Source organism: Salmo trutta, chromosome 17 (genome assembly GCF_901001165.1).
Source record: "Salmo trutta chromosome 17, fSalTru1.1, whole genome shotgun sequence".
Taxonomy (NCBI): domain Eukaryota; kingdom Metazoa; phylum Chordata; class Actinopteri; order Salmoniformes; family Salmonidae; genus Salmo; species Salmo trutta.
In genome coordinates, this window is record NC_042973.1 from 9,786,702 (window position 1) to 9,805,532 (window position 18,831).

At 44.5% G+C, this 18,831-nt stretch overlaps 1 protein-coding gene across 1 annotated transcript; it reads left to right on the forward strand.

Moving 5' to 3' along the window:
- Nucleotides 1–16,616: 16,616 nt before the first annotated feature.
- Nucleotides 16,617–18,626, forward strand: LOC115151542 (transcription factor HES-1). Its single transcript, XM_029695570.1, has 4 exons — nt 16,617–17,029; nt 17,176–17,271; nt 17,414–17,501; nt 17,784–18,626. Exons 1-4 carry the CDS (start codon nt 16,922–16,924, stop codon nt 18,293–18,295), a joined length of 804 nt encoding a protein of 267 aa, XP_029551430.1. The 5' UTR covers nt 16,617–16,921; the 3' UTR covers nt 18,296–18,626.
- Nucleotides 18,627–18,831: the final 205 nt, after the last annotated feature.

Below are 18,831 nucleotides of genomic sequence, written 5' to 3' on the forward strand. Positions count from 1 at the left end.
TGATTGAACAGACATGCATGTATTGTATAACATAATGTCCTAAGATTGTCATCTGATGAAGATCATCAAAGGTTAGTGCTGCATTTAGCTGTGGTTTGGGTTTATGTGACATTATATGCTAGCTTGAAAAATGGGTGTCTGATTATTTATGGCTGGGTACTCTGCTGACATAATCTAATGTTTTGCTTTCGTTGTAAAGCCTTTTTGAAATCGGACAGTGTGGTTAGATTAACGAGAGTCTTGTCTTTAAAATGGTGTAAAATAGTCATATGTTTGAGAAATTGAAGTAATAGCATTTCTAAGGTATTTGAATAACGCGCCACGGGATTCAACTGGCTGTTGAGTAGGTGCGTCCCACCTAGCCCAGAGAGGTTAAAGAGCAGCAGTAAAATAACAATAGCGAGGCTATATACAGGGGGTACCGGTATAGAGTCAATGTGGAGGCTATATACAGGGGGTACCAGTATAGAGTCAATGTGCAGGGGCACAGGTTAGTCAAGGTAATTGAAGTAATATGTACATGTAGGTAGAGTTATTAAAGTGACTATGCATAGATAATAACAGAGAGTAGCAGCAGTGTAAAATGGGGGGGCAATGCAAATAGTCTGGGTCACCATTTGATTAGATGTTCAGGAGTCATGTGGCTCGGGGGTAGAAGCTGTTTAGAAGCCTCTTGGTCCTAGACTTGGTGCTCCGGTACCGCTTGCCATGCGGTAGCAGAGAGAACAGTCTATGACTATGGTTCTGGAGTCTGACACCGCCTGGTATAGAGGTCCTGGATGGCAGGAAGCTTGGCCCCAGTGATGTACTGGACCATACGCAATACCCTCTGTAGTGCCTTGAAGTCGGAGGCCAAGCAGTTGCCATAGCCTGGCCATGAGGGAGAGACTTCTGTCGGGGGTAGGTGCAGAATGTGGTTGAGATGAGGTTGTCTGTGTGTGTGTATGCACGTGAGTGTGTGTGAGAGAGAGAGAGGGATACTATTTTTTATGTGTGAGGTGAACGGGTCAAACCTGAAAAGGGATCCAGCAGTACAGCCTCTCAGGACCAAATGGTGATGCCATGGGAACTCCCCTGGGGTTTCTGGGAAAGGAGAGACAAACTGAGCAAAACATAAACATTACAACAGGAGGAACCGTGGTTGGTTAACCAGCTCACTATCTTACCTGTAATTTGAGAGTGACATGAAAGCATGACTTTTGAACTTTGCAATTGATCCATAACAAAAAGGACCCTAGGTTATCTACTTGCCTGGTGTAGGATTCATTTGCATCGTTTAAATTATATGATATTGAATAGTTTCCCCTCTCTGCCCCAATTCATGTCTTATTGTTTTTATTTAAGCAGGCGAATCCCATTGAGACCATTTCCACTTTTCTAAAGAAGCCCTGCCAGTACACAATCAAGACTTGCCAACACTAATAGCATTAGCTTACAAGCTTCAGATTTGTGTATGCAGAGGAGCGAAAAGCCCGCAGACACTCAGCCCTCCGTGGAATGAGTTTGACACCTGTGCTCTAAGGCGTTTTAAGGGGGTGTGCTTATCTGCCAGAGAGATACAAATATATAAGAAAATATATACATAAACATTTCAATTTACATTACATCCTTGCCTTACATTTCGTTGTGGCTGTCAACATGATATTCTTGCCCTGCAGCTCCAAATTCACCATAAATATCAGTATCACAATAGCCTCTGACTAGCCAGTAAGCTTGCAAACTATTCAACAATGCAAGCAACTTTTCCTCTAAAACATACTCGCTAGCTACACTCTTGAATATGGAACCAAACCATATTTGAGTCAGGTTAAAGTTGAGACAAATATTATTTCAATGATCTGAGGGTATTCCACAAAAAATTACCTTTTACAAGCAGTAAAATAAGATTTCAAAAACAGATGAAAATACACCTTATGGAATAGCACACAGGTACAAACACACACATAACATACACACTATATACAGTGGAAGTTGGAAGTTTACATACACTTAGGTTGGAGTCCACTCCACTAATTTCTTGTTAACAAACTATAGTTTTGGCCAAGTCGGTTAGGACATCTACTTTGTTCATGACACAATAAATGTTTTCCAACAATTGTTGACAGACAGATTATTTCACTTATAATTCATTGTATCACAAATCCAGTGGTTAGAAGTTTACATACACTAAGTTGACTGTGCCTTTAAACAGCTTGGAAAATTCCAGAAAATGACGTCATGGCTTTAGAAGCTTCTGATAGGCTAATTGACATAATTTGAGTCAATTGGAGGTGTACCTGTGGATGTATTTCAAGGCCTACCTTCAAACTCAATGTCTCTTTGCTTGACATCATGGGAAAATCAAAGAAATCAGCCAAGACCTCAGAGAAAAATATTGTAGACCTCCGCAAGTCTGGTTCATCCTTGGGAGCAATTTCCAAACACCTGAAGGTACCACGTTCATCTGTACAAACAATGGTACACAAGTATAAACACCATGGGACCACGCAGCCGTCTTACCGCTCAGGAAGGAGACACGTTCTGTCTCCTAGAGATGAACGTACTTTGGTGCAAAAAGTGCAAATCAATCCCAGAACAAATGCAAAGGACCTTGTGGAGATGCTGGAGGAAACAGGTACAAAAGTATCCATATCCAAGGTAAAATGAGTCATATATCGACATAACCTGAAAGGCCGCTCAGCAAGGAAGAAGCCACTGCTCCAAAACTGCCATAGAAAAGCCAGACTATGGTTTGCAACTGCACATGGGGACAAAGATCGTACATTTTGGAGAAATGTCCTCTGGTCTGATGAAACAAAAATAGAACTGTTTGGCCATAATGACCATAGTTATGTTTGGAGGAAAAAGGGGGATGCTTGCAAGGCAAAGAACACCATCCCAACAGTGAAGCATGGGGGTGGCAGCATCATGTTGTGGGGGTGCTTTGCTGCAGGAGGGACTGGTGCACTTCACAAAATAGATGACATCATAAGGAAGGAAAATGATGTGGATATACCTAAGCAACATTGCAAGACATCAATCAGGAATTTAAAGCTTGGTCGCAAATGCGTCTTCCAAATGGACAATGTCCCCAAGCATACTTTCAAAGTTGTGTCAAAATGGCTTAAGGACAACAAAGTCAAGGTATTAGAGTGGCCATCACCAAGCCCTGAAAATGTGTGGGCAAAACTAGAAAAAGCGTGTGCGAGCAAGGAGGGATACAAACCTAACTCAGTTACACCAGCTCTGTCAGGAGGAATGGGCCAAATTTCACCCAACCTATTGTGGGAAGCTTGTGGAAGGCTACCAGAAACGTTTGACCCAAGTTAAACAATTTAAAGGCAATGCTACCAAATACTAATTGAGTGTATGTAAACTTCTGACCCACTGGGAATGTGATGAAAAAAATTCAAGCTGAAATAAATCATTCTCTCCACTATTATTCTGACATGTCACATTCTTAAAATAAAGTGGTGATCCGAACTGACCTAAGACAGGGAATGTTTACTAGGATTAAATGTCAGGAATTGTGAAAAACTGAGTTTATGTCACGCCCTGACCTGAGAGAGCCTTTTTTATGTCTCTATTTAGGTTTGGTCAGGGTGTGATTTGGGTGGGCATTCTATGTCTGTTTTTCTATACTTTGTATTTCTTTGTTTTGGCCTGGTATGGCTCTTAATCAGGGACAGCTGTACATCGTTGTCGCTGATTGGGAGTCATACTTAGGCAGCCTGTTTTTCCTTTGGGGTTTGTGGGTAGTTAATTTCTGTTTAGTGTTTTGCACCTTGGTCTACTCTCTTCAACGACAGCGGTTACAGTTTAAATGTATTTGGCTAAGTTGTATGTAAACCTCCGACTTCAACTGTTCATACACCTGCATTGGGTGTTGTAGTGGATGGAGGAAACACACTTAATGTATTGTGGAATCTGTAGTAAAATGTATTTTAATGTTTAAAAATTGTATTATATTGTATATTACTTCTTAATTATTGCTGGACCCCATTACAAATACATATAAAACTACTTCATTTTTCTAACGGGAGCAACACAAAGGCACCTTATTACCTGTATAGTGAACTAATTATGACCAGGGCCCATTAGGACTGAGGTAAAAAATTACTGCACTATATAGGGTGCCATATAGGATGCAGCAAAACTAAGTTGTTTCCACTTGGCATCTCTGCACCGCGTGTTGAAAACCCATCAACGTGGAGGAGCCGGGGAGGCTTTAAAAGGGGCCACAAACAAACTGAATAAAAACATTCCTGTGCTGAGGTGGTGGTGATCAGGAGGAGGACTGGAGGACTGAGGGGCGGGGCGGGGCGGGGCGGGGCGGGGGGGGGGGGGGGGGGGGGGGGGGGTCTTCAATGTTTCTGGCAGCGGACCAGCTGAGGTCTCAAGGTTATCCTGGCTTTGCAAACTCCCACGGGAAAGGTGGAACGGAGGGGGTGAGCTAGGAGGGCTGGATGGAGGGAGGAATGGGGGGACTAATGCTCTGGGGTGTAATCCTGAGGACCTGTCTGATAAGGTTGGCCTTGGCCCAGGTAGGAGAGGAGGGTAACGGAGAGAGACGGGTCCTCCTACCAGGATTCCTCCAGGGAAGGAGAGAGCGAAATCTGCCTGGTCTGATCTGGTCTGTCCTACTATGGTTTAGGAAGCCATGGGGTTAGGTTAAGAAAGTGCCCTATAGAAAACCTGTGTTCTGATAGGCCATCGCTGGACCTCTGAACTGACTTTGATTTTGATAAGGATGCACTAGTACAACTACTTTATGGCTGCTTATAATAGCAAAACACATTCAAAGGTAGCGATCAGAGAATATCTTGCATGAGGAAAAACAGGCCGTTCTTGCCCCGCTCCACAAACTTACCCCAACACACTTACCCCCGTCCCAAGAGAGATCATTGTCAGTATCCAGACGTGAAATACAACGCATGACTTTACCAAGAAAAATTACTAAAGCGCCACAGTCAAAATATTTCACCTGCTCTTCATGAGCCCCCCCCCACACAAAACACCCTCCACGTATTATTTAGCCTTTAAGCAAATCCTCAACAAGTTTTATCTGGGCTATAATGGTGCTGATGTTGCTGATATGAGGGGACCGACCACAGGGGCTGAATGGGGCTGATTGAGAGATTGGGCAGATCCTCATCAATACTCTATAGTGTGTGTGTGTTTACACCACACCAACCTCTATTAGGGATAATGATTGCCACGGCATTATGCCTGTCAGCTGAAAGAGCCGCCCGTGCTCTTCAAAGGCTCTCGTCTTATCTACCGTCAACAAAGGGGGCCTCTCGAGGAGGAAACTTACAGGGTTTATGCACCTGTGATTCAAATGCGCCAGCTAGATTGCTCCTCTCACCATAAACAAGCAACACGTCTGCTGTGATACTCCAGTAAATAGTTTCTCACATAAAGTTTGTCAAGGTAACGAGCTGTAGATTATGTAATGGATATACTGTCGTAGAGCACTAGAATAATGAAAGAGAAGCTTGGGTTATGTCCCAATTCCCAAATGTTACCCTATTCCCTATCTAGTGCACTACTTTTGACCAAAGTCCCATAGGGAATAGGGGGCCATTTGGGACAAAGCCTTGATGTTTATGCGGAAGAACCAGTCTTGATGTTCCTATGCTGAATTTGTTAATTTTGATCATCAATCTTTAAGGAGACCATTGGTACTAAAGGACCAACTTGATCCCCTAAAGCAAAACAGATAGAAATGGAATAATACTGTTATAGAAATACTGCAGCGCTGGTTGGATGGGTATCAGTCCCAGCTCTATGCACATGTAACCTACCGGAGATCGTGGTTCAATCCCTGAGTCCAGCTCATAGAAATGGATTTATGGTACTGTATATCTAAGGAAAGCACTGTGTGCTGAAACATTGGTTGACCCAGCAAATTGTTGGGAGCATATGTGGAGTGTGCAGCTTTTTGTCTTTCTTTTTATACTGCGTATCTGACCCGACGTCCATTTCAAAATCTGAAGGCGCTGATGCTAAACTGTACTAGATCACTCGTATCAGGAGAGATAACAGTCATCCTGATTTCTCCACATTTGGTTCGCATACCAGTGGTAGCTTAGTATTCCCAAGCCCCAGGTCCTATAGGCAGACCGGCAGGCGAGCGGAGCGGAGCAAACCCACGACTGGCCCAACTCATCAGAGCCTCTCCCAAACATCAACACACACACACACACACACACACACACACACACACACACACACACACACACACACACACACACACACACACACACACACACACACACACAAACACACACAAACACACACACACACACACACACACACACACACTGTTTTACTCACATTGACCTCTATTCTCTGCAGTCTCCCCCTCATATGCAAATACAGGCCCTGCTCAGAGAGGCATTAGTGAATGAGGGCAGGAGGAAGAGAGGGAGAGGGGGTGGAAAGGGGGGAGAGGGTTTAGAGACCCCTGAAGGAAGAAAGGGGATACCAAGTCAGTTGTACATCTCTGTCCTCCTCATTTAACTCAAATCCCTCTCATGGACCCTCTCATGGACCCTCTCCTGGACCCTCTCCTGGACCCTCTCCTGGACCCTCTCCTGGACCCTCTCCTGGACCCTCTCCTGGACCATCTCCTGGACCCTCTCCTGGACCCTCTCCTGGCTTCCTTAATTGACATCTACGTCATCAGAGAGTGAGCTCCCCAGCATCAGAGAGTGAGCTCCCCAGCATCAGAGAGTGAGCTCCCCAGCATCAGAGTGAGAGAGAGTAGCAGCAAGGAGAGGGTCCAGTCTACACAGTCCTGCAGTAGAGGGTCCAGTCTACACAGTCCTGCAGGAGAGGGTCTATTCTACACAGTCCTGCAGGAGAGGGTCTATTCTACACAGTCCTGCAGGAGAGGGTCCAGTCTACACAGTCCTGCAGGAGAGGGTCCAGTCTACACAGTCCTGCAGGAGAGGGTACAGTCTACACAGTCCTGCAGGAGAGGGTCTAGTCGAGACAGTTCTGCAGGAGAGGGTCCAGTCGAGACAGTTCTGCAGGAGAGGGTCCAGTCTAGACAGTCCTGCAGGAGAGGGTACAGTCTACACAGTCCTGCAGGAGAGGGTCTAGTCTAGACAGTCCTGCAGGAGAGGATCTAATCTACACAGTCCTGCAGGAGAGGGTCCAGTCTAGACAGTCCTGCAGGAGAGGGTCCAGTCTACACAGTCCTGCAGGAGAGGGTCTATTCCACACAGTCCTGCAGGAGAGGGTCCAGTCTACACAGTCCTGCAGGAGAGGGTCTAGTCTACACAGTCCTGCAGGAGAGGGTCCAGTCTACACAGTCCTGCAGGAGAGGGTCTGGTCTACACAGTCCTGCAGAAGAAGGTCCAGTCTAGACAGTCCTGCAGGAGAGGGTCTAGTCTAGTTAGTCTTTTAGGAGAGGGTCCAGTCTAGACAGTTCTGCAGCAGAGGATCTAGTCTAGTCAGTCTTTTAGGAGAGGGTCCAGTCTAGACAGTCCTGCAGGAGAGGGTCCAGTCTAGACAGTCCTGCAGGAGAGGGTCCAGTCTAGACAGTCCTGCAGGAGAGGGTCCAGTCTAGACAGTCCTGCAGAAGAGGGTCCAGTCTAGACAGTCCTGCAGGAGAGGGTCCAGTCTACACAGTCCTGCAGGAGAGGGTCCAGTCTACACAGTCCTGCAGGAGAGGGTCCAGTCTACACAGTCCTGCAGTAGAGGGTCTAGTCTACACAGTCCTGCTGGAGAGGGTCCAGTCTACACAGTCCTGCAGGAGAGGGTCCAGTCTACACAGTCCTGCAGGAGAGGGTCCAGTCTACACAGTCCTGCAGGAGAGGGTCCAGTCTACACAGTCCTGCAGTAGAGGGTCTAGTCTAGACAGTCCTGCAGGAGAGGGTCCAGTCTACACAGTCCTGCAGGAGAGGGTCCAGTCTACACAGTCCTGCAGTAGAGGGTCTAGTCCACACAGTCCTGCGGTAGAGGGTCCAGTCTACACAGTCCTGCAGGAGAGGGTACAGTCTACACAGTCCTGCAGGAGAGGGTCTAGTCTACACAGTCCTGCAAGAGAGGGTCCAGTCCACACAGTCCTGCAGGAGAGGGTCCAGTCCACACAGTCCTGCATGCGCACAAGGCTTTCAACTAAACCTCTTCTTTCTCTTAGCTGGCCATACTCAACGCTTAGTGTGAATCCCTGCTTAACGTTTTCCCTGTTCCCTGGCCCCTTCAGGCCCTCAGCTCTTCACTGTTCGTATGTGTGTGTGTTCCTCAGCGCTAACCTCGCCTTCTCTTCTCCTCTCTCTCCTCTCCTCCCAGGCTGTTTTCTATGCTTGCAGGATCTCTGCTCTTCTCTCCCTCCATTCTTTCAGACCCTGCTTTGATCCCCCTCTCTCTCTCTTTCTCAGAGCCTTGGCTCCCTTGCTCCCAGCAGCCAAGGAAGTACAGGTCCTACTGCACTCCCAACGATAACACACACAGCACTTTGCTCAAGTCCTCAGAGCTTTATATTATGATACTGTATATTAATAATGGATATATTTTATATAGCACTTTTCATTCAAACATAATCTCAAAGTTGCTGTAAAAAACAAACATGAACCAAAAATATATTATTTTAACCACTAATACAGTAATAATACAATAATACAGTAAAATACTGTAATAGTCATGCCTAATTTACTCATTTAAAAAAAAATATATATTTAAAGTTGAAAATATTATAACTTTTTCATTTCAATTTATCAGGGGGTGCTGAAATACCCTCACCACCCCTACTTCCTGTGGCTATGCTTTCAGCAGTGGTGGAAAAAGTACCCAATTGTCATACTTGAGTTAAAGTATAGATATCTTAATAGAAAGTTACTCAAGTAAAAGTGAGTCAGCCAGTAAAATACTACTTGAGTAAAAGTCTAAAAGTATTTGGTTTTAAATGTACTTAAGTATGAAATGTAAATGTAATTGTTAAAATATACTTAAGCCTTTTGTAGTCTTAACATTCTGTATACTCCCCTTGTCCTAAGGGACAAAAATGATCCGCTTTCACTAAAGCCCTACGATAAAGCAGCTTAATTGAATTTTAAACCCCAAATCTATTTTGCACGAAGAAACAAACTTAGTGAATATCTGGGTTTTCCCTCTACACAATGCAGAAAGACTGCATTTAATCAGTGGACACCATCTATTTTGCATGAAGAAACAAACTTAGTGAATATCTGGGTTTTCCCCCTACACAATGCAGAAAGACTGCATTTAATCAGTGGACACCGCTCATTTTATTACAACACACCTGTCATAATTGTTTTCTTTACTAAAGTATAGGTTTATTATTATGATTATTATTGCTAAAGGTACTGCATAGATGTACACATTAACTTTTTTTGCTAGAGATAGCACTTGTATAGCCTAAGAAAGTAGCAGAAATGTGCAGAAAGTAGTTTTGAATGCATTTTATAGAAGGGAAACAATAACAGTCTTGTACTTTTTTGGCAAGATAGTGATATATTCTTATATACTGTACAATGAGGAATTCAACCTCAAAATACTAGCCTTCTCCCATTTTTTAACCATTGCCCCCACCCAAAAGGTGTATAAACAGCAACAATAAATAAGAATAAAATAAGATATTAGATACAAAACAAAAATGTGAGGAACATAAATCAATCAACTCTAACATGTAGGACAGTATGCAAGTGTGTGTGCATGGACTTCGCAGATGTATTTCTCACATGTGCAGCACATAGTATTTGTTTTGCAGTCCTTCTTTGGGGGGCAGAATTGGCATCTCCTCCTCTTGCCTGCCCCAGCTGCAGCCTCAAGTGGATCAGGACAAGATTCAGCCCCCCTGAACAGCTTTCCAAAGCGCTGCAGAGGCTGCTGTGCAGGGGAGATGCTCCCGTCTTTGAATGTGTGGGGTTACAAGTGCCTTTCCCAGCTGCTCCAGGAACACCCTCCTCTTGTTCCACTTATCAGACATCCAGGTAGAGTTGATCTTGTTCCATATCACGAAGGCATTGTATGAGGACACATCAATGATGTTATGGAAGATGGCCAGGGGCCAGCGGGCAGTCATCCTCCTGCAGCTGTAAGTTCCAATCCCCTTGTCCAGGTTGTCCATGCCTCCTTTGTTGTGGTTGTAGTCCAAGATGATGACTGGCTTCCTGTCCTCACAATCACTGATCTCAGCCATTTTGTGCAGTGTGCTCAGGACGATCACATTCTTGTTCCTCTTTGGGAAGTAAGAAACTAGAGTGGTGGTGGGGGTGAAGGCAAACTTTGATGAGAAGGTCTCTCTCCCCCTTGTTGCGAGGAGTGTAGAGAGGAGCTCAGGCTTGTTCTTTCAAACTGTGCCAACCATGGTGATCTTCCTCTTCAGGAGCTGCTGGCTGAGTTCATAAGAGGTGAAGAAATTGTCACACGTGACATTGTGCCCCCTCAGTCCATCTGTCACATCAAGCACAACCTGCATCCCCTGGTTCTTCTCCGGGCCTCCACTGGTCGGCTTCCCTGTGTAGACTTGCATCTTCCAAGCGTAGCTGGATTGTGCGTCATAGGCCACCCATATCTTGATGCCATACTTTGCTGGCTTGCTGGGCATATACTGCCAGAAAGGACAGCAACCTTTTGACAAAAGAGATTACTATCAGTAATTAGTGTCAGTGTCACTGAAAACAATCACATAAATCAATGATATTACAGCAATATATAATAAAATGAACAGTGAAAATCACTTACATTACAGATATGAAATAAAAATGTACCTCTGAATGGAATCAGTTGCTCATCCACTGTTACTTCAGGCCCAGGGTTGTAGAGGTATGGCCTCATCCACTGTTACTTCAGGCCCAGGGTTGTAGAGGTATGGCCTCATCCACTGTTACTTCAGGCCCAGGGTTGTAGAGGTATGGCCTCATCCACTGTTACTTCAGGCCCAGGGTTGTAGAGGTATGGCCTCATCCACTGTTACTTCAGGTCCAGGGTTGTAGAGGTATGGCCTCATCCACTGTTACTTCAGGCCCAGGGTTGTAGAGGTATGGCCTCATCCACTGTTACTTCAGGCCCAGGGTTGTAGAGGTATGGCCTCATCCACTGTTACTTCAGGCCCAGGGTTGTAGAGGTATGGCCTCATCCACTGTTACTTCAGGCCCAGGGTTGTAGAGGTATGGCCTCATCCACTGTTACTTCAGGCCCAGGGTTGTAGAGGTATGGCCTCATCCACTGTTACTTCAGGTCCAGGGTTGTAGAGGTATGGCCTCATCCACTGTTACTTCAGGCCCAGGGTTGTAGAGGTATGGCCTCATCCACTGTTACTTCAAGCCCAGGGTTGTAGAGGTATGGCCTCATCCACTGTTACGTCAGGTCCAGGGTTGTAGAGGTATGGCCTCATCCACTGTTACTTCAGGCCCAGGGTTGTTGAGGTATGGCCTCATCCACTGTTACTTCAGGCCCAGGGTTGTTGAGGTATGGCAGACGCTCCACCCACTTCTCCCAGACCTCTCTTATGCCTGCCAGTTTGTCTCTCACATGTCTTGCAGGTCTTGGCTCATGGTTATCAAATCATAGCATTCTTGAGAAAGTGTGAAAGACCTTCAGTGGCATCGTGGCACGGAAAATCGCCCTTCCACTCTTTGCATCCTGGAGACCACATGTAGCCTCGCCTTGGGACCTATACACACCCGCAAAGATTATCAGCCATATGTAGGTCAATCTCATCCATCCTTTTCCAGTTGTCTCCATATTTACGGAAACCCTCCAAATTTGTCATCTCCAGGATTATTCTTTCAATGACTGTTGTGATGAACATGTAGAATGTTGAGGCGATGTCCTGGGCAACTGCATGTCTTGTGGGCCCTGGGGTCATCCTTATGACATTTTGTGCTGCCATCTTGCCCTGGTTGTCATATGGTGACAAGGACCTAGTTATTTTGCTGTTCTTTGACAAATGTCTCTCTTTCAGCTTTCTTCTTCATCTGAAGATGATGCATCGTACTCTGGTTGTATTCTTCCCCATCTTCTTCTTCAGATACCTCCTACTCTTCTAAATCATTGTTTTCTTGTTCCTCCTGGACATCTGGAAAAATCAGATCTACAACCTGTTGGGCACTGAAACGTGAACTCATGGCTTCAGCAGAGAGAACTGGGAGGACTGTCATCTGCAGCACCTTTATAGCCTCTGACTGCATTCCTCATTAGTAAACAATGCTTTCAAGAAATGTTTATTTTATCTGAAATTGTTTTTATTTTATCTGTGAACTTGAGTCATGTGTGGGGTCATGGAGGGGAGATGTTGCACATGCTCAATAAAGTTTAAGTTTTGTCTGAGTTGCACACATAATCTCAGTTTCTCATTGTGTGTGTGTGTGTGTGTGTGTGTGTGTGTGTGTGTGTGTGTGTGTGTGTGTGTGTGTGTGTGTGTGTGTGTGTGTGTGTGTGTGTGTGTGTGTGTGTGTTTGTGTGTGTCTTTGTGGTTTTGTGGTGTGTACATTATTTTATAACTGCCGGGTCAAAAATGACCCTAAGACAATCTTTGTACCCTGGTGGTGTACAGCTTCCTGGAAATATGAACAAAGGCGATGTTTCACTTTTTCTAATGTTGGGGTCACTCTAGGAAAAGTAATCAGATTTCAAGTTGAAAAAATATAATTTAGGGGGTTTTCTCCGCTGTTAAACATAGTGGTGGGTCATTTTTTACCCTTAAGACAACACAAGGGTTAAGTATCAAAAGTAAAAGTATAAATCATTTAAAATTCCTTGTATTAAGCAAAGCAGGCGGCACCATTTTCTTGTTTTTAAAATATACAGATAGCCAGGGGCACACTCCAACACTCAGACATTATTTACAAAAGATGCATTTGTGTTTAGTGAGTTCGCCAGATCAGAGGCAATAGGGATGGCCACGTGTTCTCTTGATAAGTGTGTGAATTTAACCAACTTACTGTCCTGCTAAGCATTCAAAATATAACAAATACTTTTGCTTGTCAGGGAAAATGTATGGAGTAAAAAGTAAAATATTTTCTTTATGAATGTAGCGAAGTTATAGTAAAAGTTGTCAAAAATGTAATAGTAAAGTAAAGTACAGACACCCCAAAAAACTACTTATGTTGTACTTAAAAGTACTTTACACCTCTGGCTTTCAGACTCTGGGGCAGGTGGAATTAAAAGCTTATGCTGTGTTGTTGCATCATTCAAATAGCTATCTTACCACATCACCAGTCCTGCAACTCCATGGGTTACCAGCTCCTTTTTACATCAACCCTCAGGTTATCAAAAACGAATAACGTTCATAAAAAAAAATCCTAACCTACAGGAGCTCTCTGCCTAGGCGACCTCACAGCGCCTTGGCAACCTCACAGCGCCTTGGCAACCACCAGTGACGTGTATTCATGGATGCCAAGGGAAGTTAGGCTTCCCCTAAAAATGTACCAAGAAAAATGAAGAAAAAAAAACATACGGTAATGTGTCTTTTGTCTCTCTGTATATCTCTGTATATCTCACTGGAGAAAGCATCCGAGCGAGTGAAACAGCGCCCCACTGTCTCTGTATGTGTATGCCATCTATCTGATGCTGTCTGGTCAAAAATAGTATGACATTGTTGCCGCCTGTAGCATTGAATCCAAGGGAAGCCAGCGAGCATTTAGCCTCCCTTGATTAAAAAAAGAGTAATTATCCCCATTCACCACCGATGTGTAGCACCCCCAGTACCTCCCCCTCCTGTCTACATCTCCCCCTTCCAGCCAGCCCTGTCTCATCACTTTTACCAGGGCTTGTTGGCAGTAGCTACCTTTGCTCACCAATGGCTTATGCATTAAAGCACGAGTTGTCTGTGATAAAGTGCCAGATTGTTTGTGAGCGCAATATCTATCACTTTCACACGCACTTTAGCCCCGCAATCGGCCCCTCTGATTGCATTATTGCAGTGTGGAGGTCCATGGTCGAGAAGCCTCAATAAAGATAATGGCCATGGGAGGGAGGGAGGGAGGGAGGGAGGGAGGGATGAGAGAAAAGGAAGAGATGGGGAGGAGAAAGGGGAATTACAGGGGAGAGTGGAGGGAGATGGGAGAGATTGTGGGGAGAGGGGAGAGGGGAGAAGAGGGGGGGGGACAGGTAAAGAGAGAGAGAGGGGAGGAGGGTGTGGCTGTTTGGGTGACCCACTCCAACATGTCAAAGTAGTAATAACGTTGTTGTTTTTTTTAAATACATTACAAATTTCAAATAAATATAGCCTTTTTCCTTTTACACAATGTTTACCTTTTCAAATCATTAATAGCTAAAGACATCCCGTCAATGACCGTGTGAGAACAAAGCTTTTACAATAGCATCCGTTCGGGCTGTTACTCAAACGGTTTCGCAGAGCTATTTAGTGAAAGTGGAGTTGACCCATAGCAGCAGGTGACACTCCTGGAGGCGGTCAGGTGCAGCCGATAAGAGCCCTGAACTCCCGGGAAAAGGGAGGGACCGCGAGACCCAGGGCTCCGTGACTCAATTCAGCACTAGAGACCTCTTGGAACAAGAGCGTGAGAAAGTAATTCAGGTAATTCAGGCGAAGAGGGTTTCAGGACCTATACTTTGTGTTCTTTAACGTCAGTACATTTGTTTAGGAACTATGTGGGTTACATATGACTCAGGTGTGCGTCCAAGACTAATGGAGTGCTGTTACTGAGCTACACTCCAGTATTGATGTTGAAGTAGCTTAAGTGGACATGAAGAACTTATGGATATTATACAAATATATGTTCAATTATAATACATGTTATTATTTCTATGCTTACTGATTTTACGGAATTATATTTAGATCCATTGGGCCCTTATCAAAAACGAATGTTTGCGCAATTACGCAAAAAACATAATAGCCTGAATTGGATACTCTATGTATTCCATTTTCAAAAATATCACATTTTATTCGCATAATTTGATTTAGGTTCCAGTGAAAGTTTACAGCTTGAGTGCTCTTTTAGGCAGCGCTCTCTGGTGAGCATATTAAATTCATGATCTTGCGCGAAGCCGCAAGCAAAGTCCCGCAGCTGCAGGCAGCAAGCCAAAGAGCAGCGCCTTCCCACGTCGCTTGCGCGCCACGTGTCGCGGGGTTTTACAGCAGCTGGAGATCACGCCTGCACACCAGACAACCAGGCAGCCCGCTGAGGAGCGAGCGCGACCTCCCGGGGTGACAGAGAACGCAGAGCACACACACACCGGTCCCGTCCGTTTTGTCATTAACCGAATAACGGTTGTATGCTATTATTATTGTATGGTGCACAGAACATAATTATTGTGTAAAATATTATGTTTAGAAACTAATACAATTTGGCATTATGGACTTTTAAACTTGCATTTACAAAACTTCAGGATGCTATTCGGCTTTACCACTCACATTTTCTGAATTTTCACTTCAAGTAAACTGGACAGTCTATAGGCTATTTAAACAAGCTAATACATTTTTTGTGAATTACTAAAATGTATGTGTTAATACTATCTGTATGGGGGCAATAATAACTATTCCGCTACATTTACAACTAGAGTTCGGATCTGACTTTCTGATAAGGAAATTAAATTATGACCTTCAATGCGTTGCCTAACTGCTGCCCGACCGAAAGAAAGGCAGGCAAGGCATCGCTCTAATCTTGTGCGCTCTCTCTCTCAGAAATATCTCTGCTCTGGCTCGCATTCCGATAAGGCCGATCGAGCTCTCGGTAGGCGTGTTTTTCCCAGGCTTTTAAAACAGCAGCTGCTATTTACCTTCTCTCTAATGTAAACCACCACCGCCACCCCTAGCCCGGCCGCCAAACCTCAACCACCATGCTCATAAAACATCCTGGCAAGTGCTCCGCGTTCACAATAGCGCTCGCATGCCGACAGATGTCAAAATGCCAAATTTGTACAGCGGCGGGCGTGCATTAAATAATTCATGCTCCGATCTTGGCTGGTTAGAGTTGAGTTGATTTGAACTCCCAAAGTACAAACTTAATCGAGGGTGTAGTTCTCAGCCTTAGGCTACAGCAACACAAGGCAATCTAATAGGAGAAGCCAGGTTATTTTTCCCAAGTTACTTTACATGATATAAAATGTAACATTGATAGGTTATTACACTAAAGCCTAACAAGCCTAATTAGGCTACACTGTAATTAAGAACACTACATAAGTGTCTTCAACCATTGCATACATTATCTAGGCAATTATTTATTTTTTTACTCCGTATTTGGAATAGGCTATATCTTCTGTGTAAATGCGCATTAACTGGTTTATAGTCCACACGTATGTAGAAGTATAATACAATTCCATGTAGGCTATGTGGAACATGGGATTGTATGCCTGCGCTTAGGCGCTATTACCACTAGTATCTTGGGTGGAGTTGGTCCCTCCTGACTCCTGTGCGTATTGCCTTAAAGTTGGGGGAGCAACATGCCGAGTCAAGTCAGCCCTGCACTCTCTGCGCTGGGTGGTAGTCAGGGACTCAAGTGTTAATATGTAAACTGAATGATTGAAGGCAGTCCCGGTCGTGCCTTAAACCCGGCCCCCGCCATTGGCCGCCCGCTCAAACTCCAAACAACCAATGGAAGGGCGCCGACCACGAGCCATCCTCCCCTCCGGCCGCGTGTCCCTCGCACTGATTGGTAGAAAGTTACTGTGGGAAAGAAAGTTTTGGAAGTTTCACACGAGCCGTTCGCGTGCAGTCCTAGATATAAATAAGACCAACAAGAACTGCCACTAGACAGACGCAGCGTCCGCTGGCAGACAGTGATTTCTCGATTCCGTGACATCGTTCAGCTTGCGGCTGACTTGGGGACGCTTGTCTCTCGCACATAGGTGCGCTACCACCCAAAAAGGATTTTGTTCCTCCGGAATTTGGAATTTCATAAGAGGGTACTGTGAATAGGTGCCGACTACTTGTCAATAACCACCAACAGTGGACTGTGATACCGAGTTGACGTTGCTCTTGTGGGATATTTCAAACAGACAGAAGATGCCTGCCGATATACTGGAAAAGACATCCGTCTCTCCTGTTGCTGCTACTGCAGCCAGCATGAACACGGCACCTGATAAACCCAAGACGGCTTCAGAGCACAGGAAGGTTAGTAGTCGGTCAAAGCATCTTAGAAATGCGGATATTCTGTCACTCCAAAATTACGCACGGGCTAGTATAGCACAACATGAACATTTCCTTCACCTTGAGCAAGTTCCACCATTCTAACAATGTATTATATTTATTTTCTGTAGTCATCCAAACCTATCATGGAGAAAAGGAGAAGAGCCAGAATCAACGAAAGCTTGGGACAGTTGAAAACACTTATCCTGGAGGCGCTCAAAAAAGATGTAAGTATTCAACAACAAAAAATCTCTCACAACAAATGAATTATTACTTCATTAATTATAGATGTACTTTATTAAAAACATTAACTTTAATAAGAAAGTATTCTGTCTTCAATCCTAACAATGTACCATCTTCATATTACAGAGCTCCAGACACTCGAAACTTGAAAAGGCGGACATCCTGGAGATGACCGTAAAACATCTCCGGAACCTCCAGAGAGCTCAAATGACTGGTAAGTCATACCAGGGATGATTTCTTCCAGACTTCCGTCTGTGGTTTACATCATGTTAGAATGCAGTACTCAGTTTACGTACTTGGCCCACATCCTCTCTCCCAAGAAGTCTCTCTAAATGTAGCTAATTGTATGGACTAACTAAATAGCTAATTTATCTTAACCATTGGTGAGCTTCGCAATGTATATGTTTAGTTTGATGTTCATGTTTGGAACTTAAATTGTCGTTATTATGCTGTTGTTATTCTGAGTGGCTTATCATTTTCTCCCTTTCTCCCACAGCTGCTTTGAAAACTGATCCCACCGTGCTAGGGAAATACAGAGCTGGATTCAGCGAGTGCACAAATGAAGTCACCCGCTTCCTGTCCACCTGCGAAGGGGTTAACACCGAGGTCAGGACGCGGCTTCTCGGTCACTTGGCCAGCTGCATGACGCAGATCAACGCTATGAACTACCCCACGCAGCACCAGATCCCTACCGGGCCTCCCCACCGCGCCTTCGGCCAGTCCATAGTACATATCCCCAACTCATCTCCGCAGGGCAACGTGATGCCCCTGCCTTGTAAAGGTGGCTCTCCCCGGAGCATGTCACCAGAAACAACAAAAGTATACGGCGGCTTCCACCTCGTACCTGCCACAGATGGACAATTCGCCTTCCTTATCCCCAATGCAGCTTTTACGCCCAACGGTCCCGTTATCCCCGTGTACGCGAACCAGGTCAACACGCCTGTCCCAGCGGCGGTGTCCCCCGGTGCACCGACAGGAAACTCGGACTCAGTGTGGCGACCCTGGTAGAAAAAATAAATTAAAATGGACCTATCGAAAATACTTTTATAATGACACTTAGTTCTTCTTTGTTCGATGTTACAAAAATTATGTTTGGATTCTGTTTTTGTATTTTCAATGTGTTTAAGATGAAAAGATGATGCACTATATTTGTATAGCCTATATGGGAGTGAAGTTCATATTGAAATGAGATTTTTTTTGTATTGTTGAAGTCTGTTCACTGCATTTTTATATTCGAGGTGTCATTTTTTTATTGCGCGATACCAAAGATATGTTGAATGCACTTTACGTTATTCTTCATTTTGGAAGACAAATAAATTTGTAAAGATATTGAAAAACATATCATTGTGCGCCTATCTATGTTTTAAGCCTAATCACCAAATAATTATTTTAGGCTGCATTTGTTTTGAACTTTGGATAAACTTGAGAATAATATATTATCGACCTATAATTTCCAAGAGAAAATGGCTATCCTATTCTACTAATATGTTAGTGTAAAAGTCACATTTGATATTGACTGTGCGTAACTAACTGCCTGACGAAAA

Bases quoted from the DNA above. Each gene is read 5' to 3' on its own strand.
- LOC115151542 (XM_029695570.1), top strand. From the start codon at position 16,922: ATGCCTGCCGATATACTGGAAAAGACATCCGTCTCTCCTGTTGCTGCT. The intron at 17,030-17,175 runs GTTAGTAGTCGG...TATTTTCTGTAG, and splicing joins CGGCTTCAGAGCACAGGAAG to TCATCCAAACCTATCATGGA. The intron at 17,502-17,783 runs GTAAGTCATACC...TTTCTCCCACAG, and splicing joins CCAGAGAGCTCAAATGACTG to CTGCTTTGAAAACTGATCCC.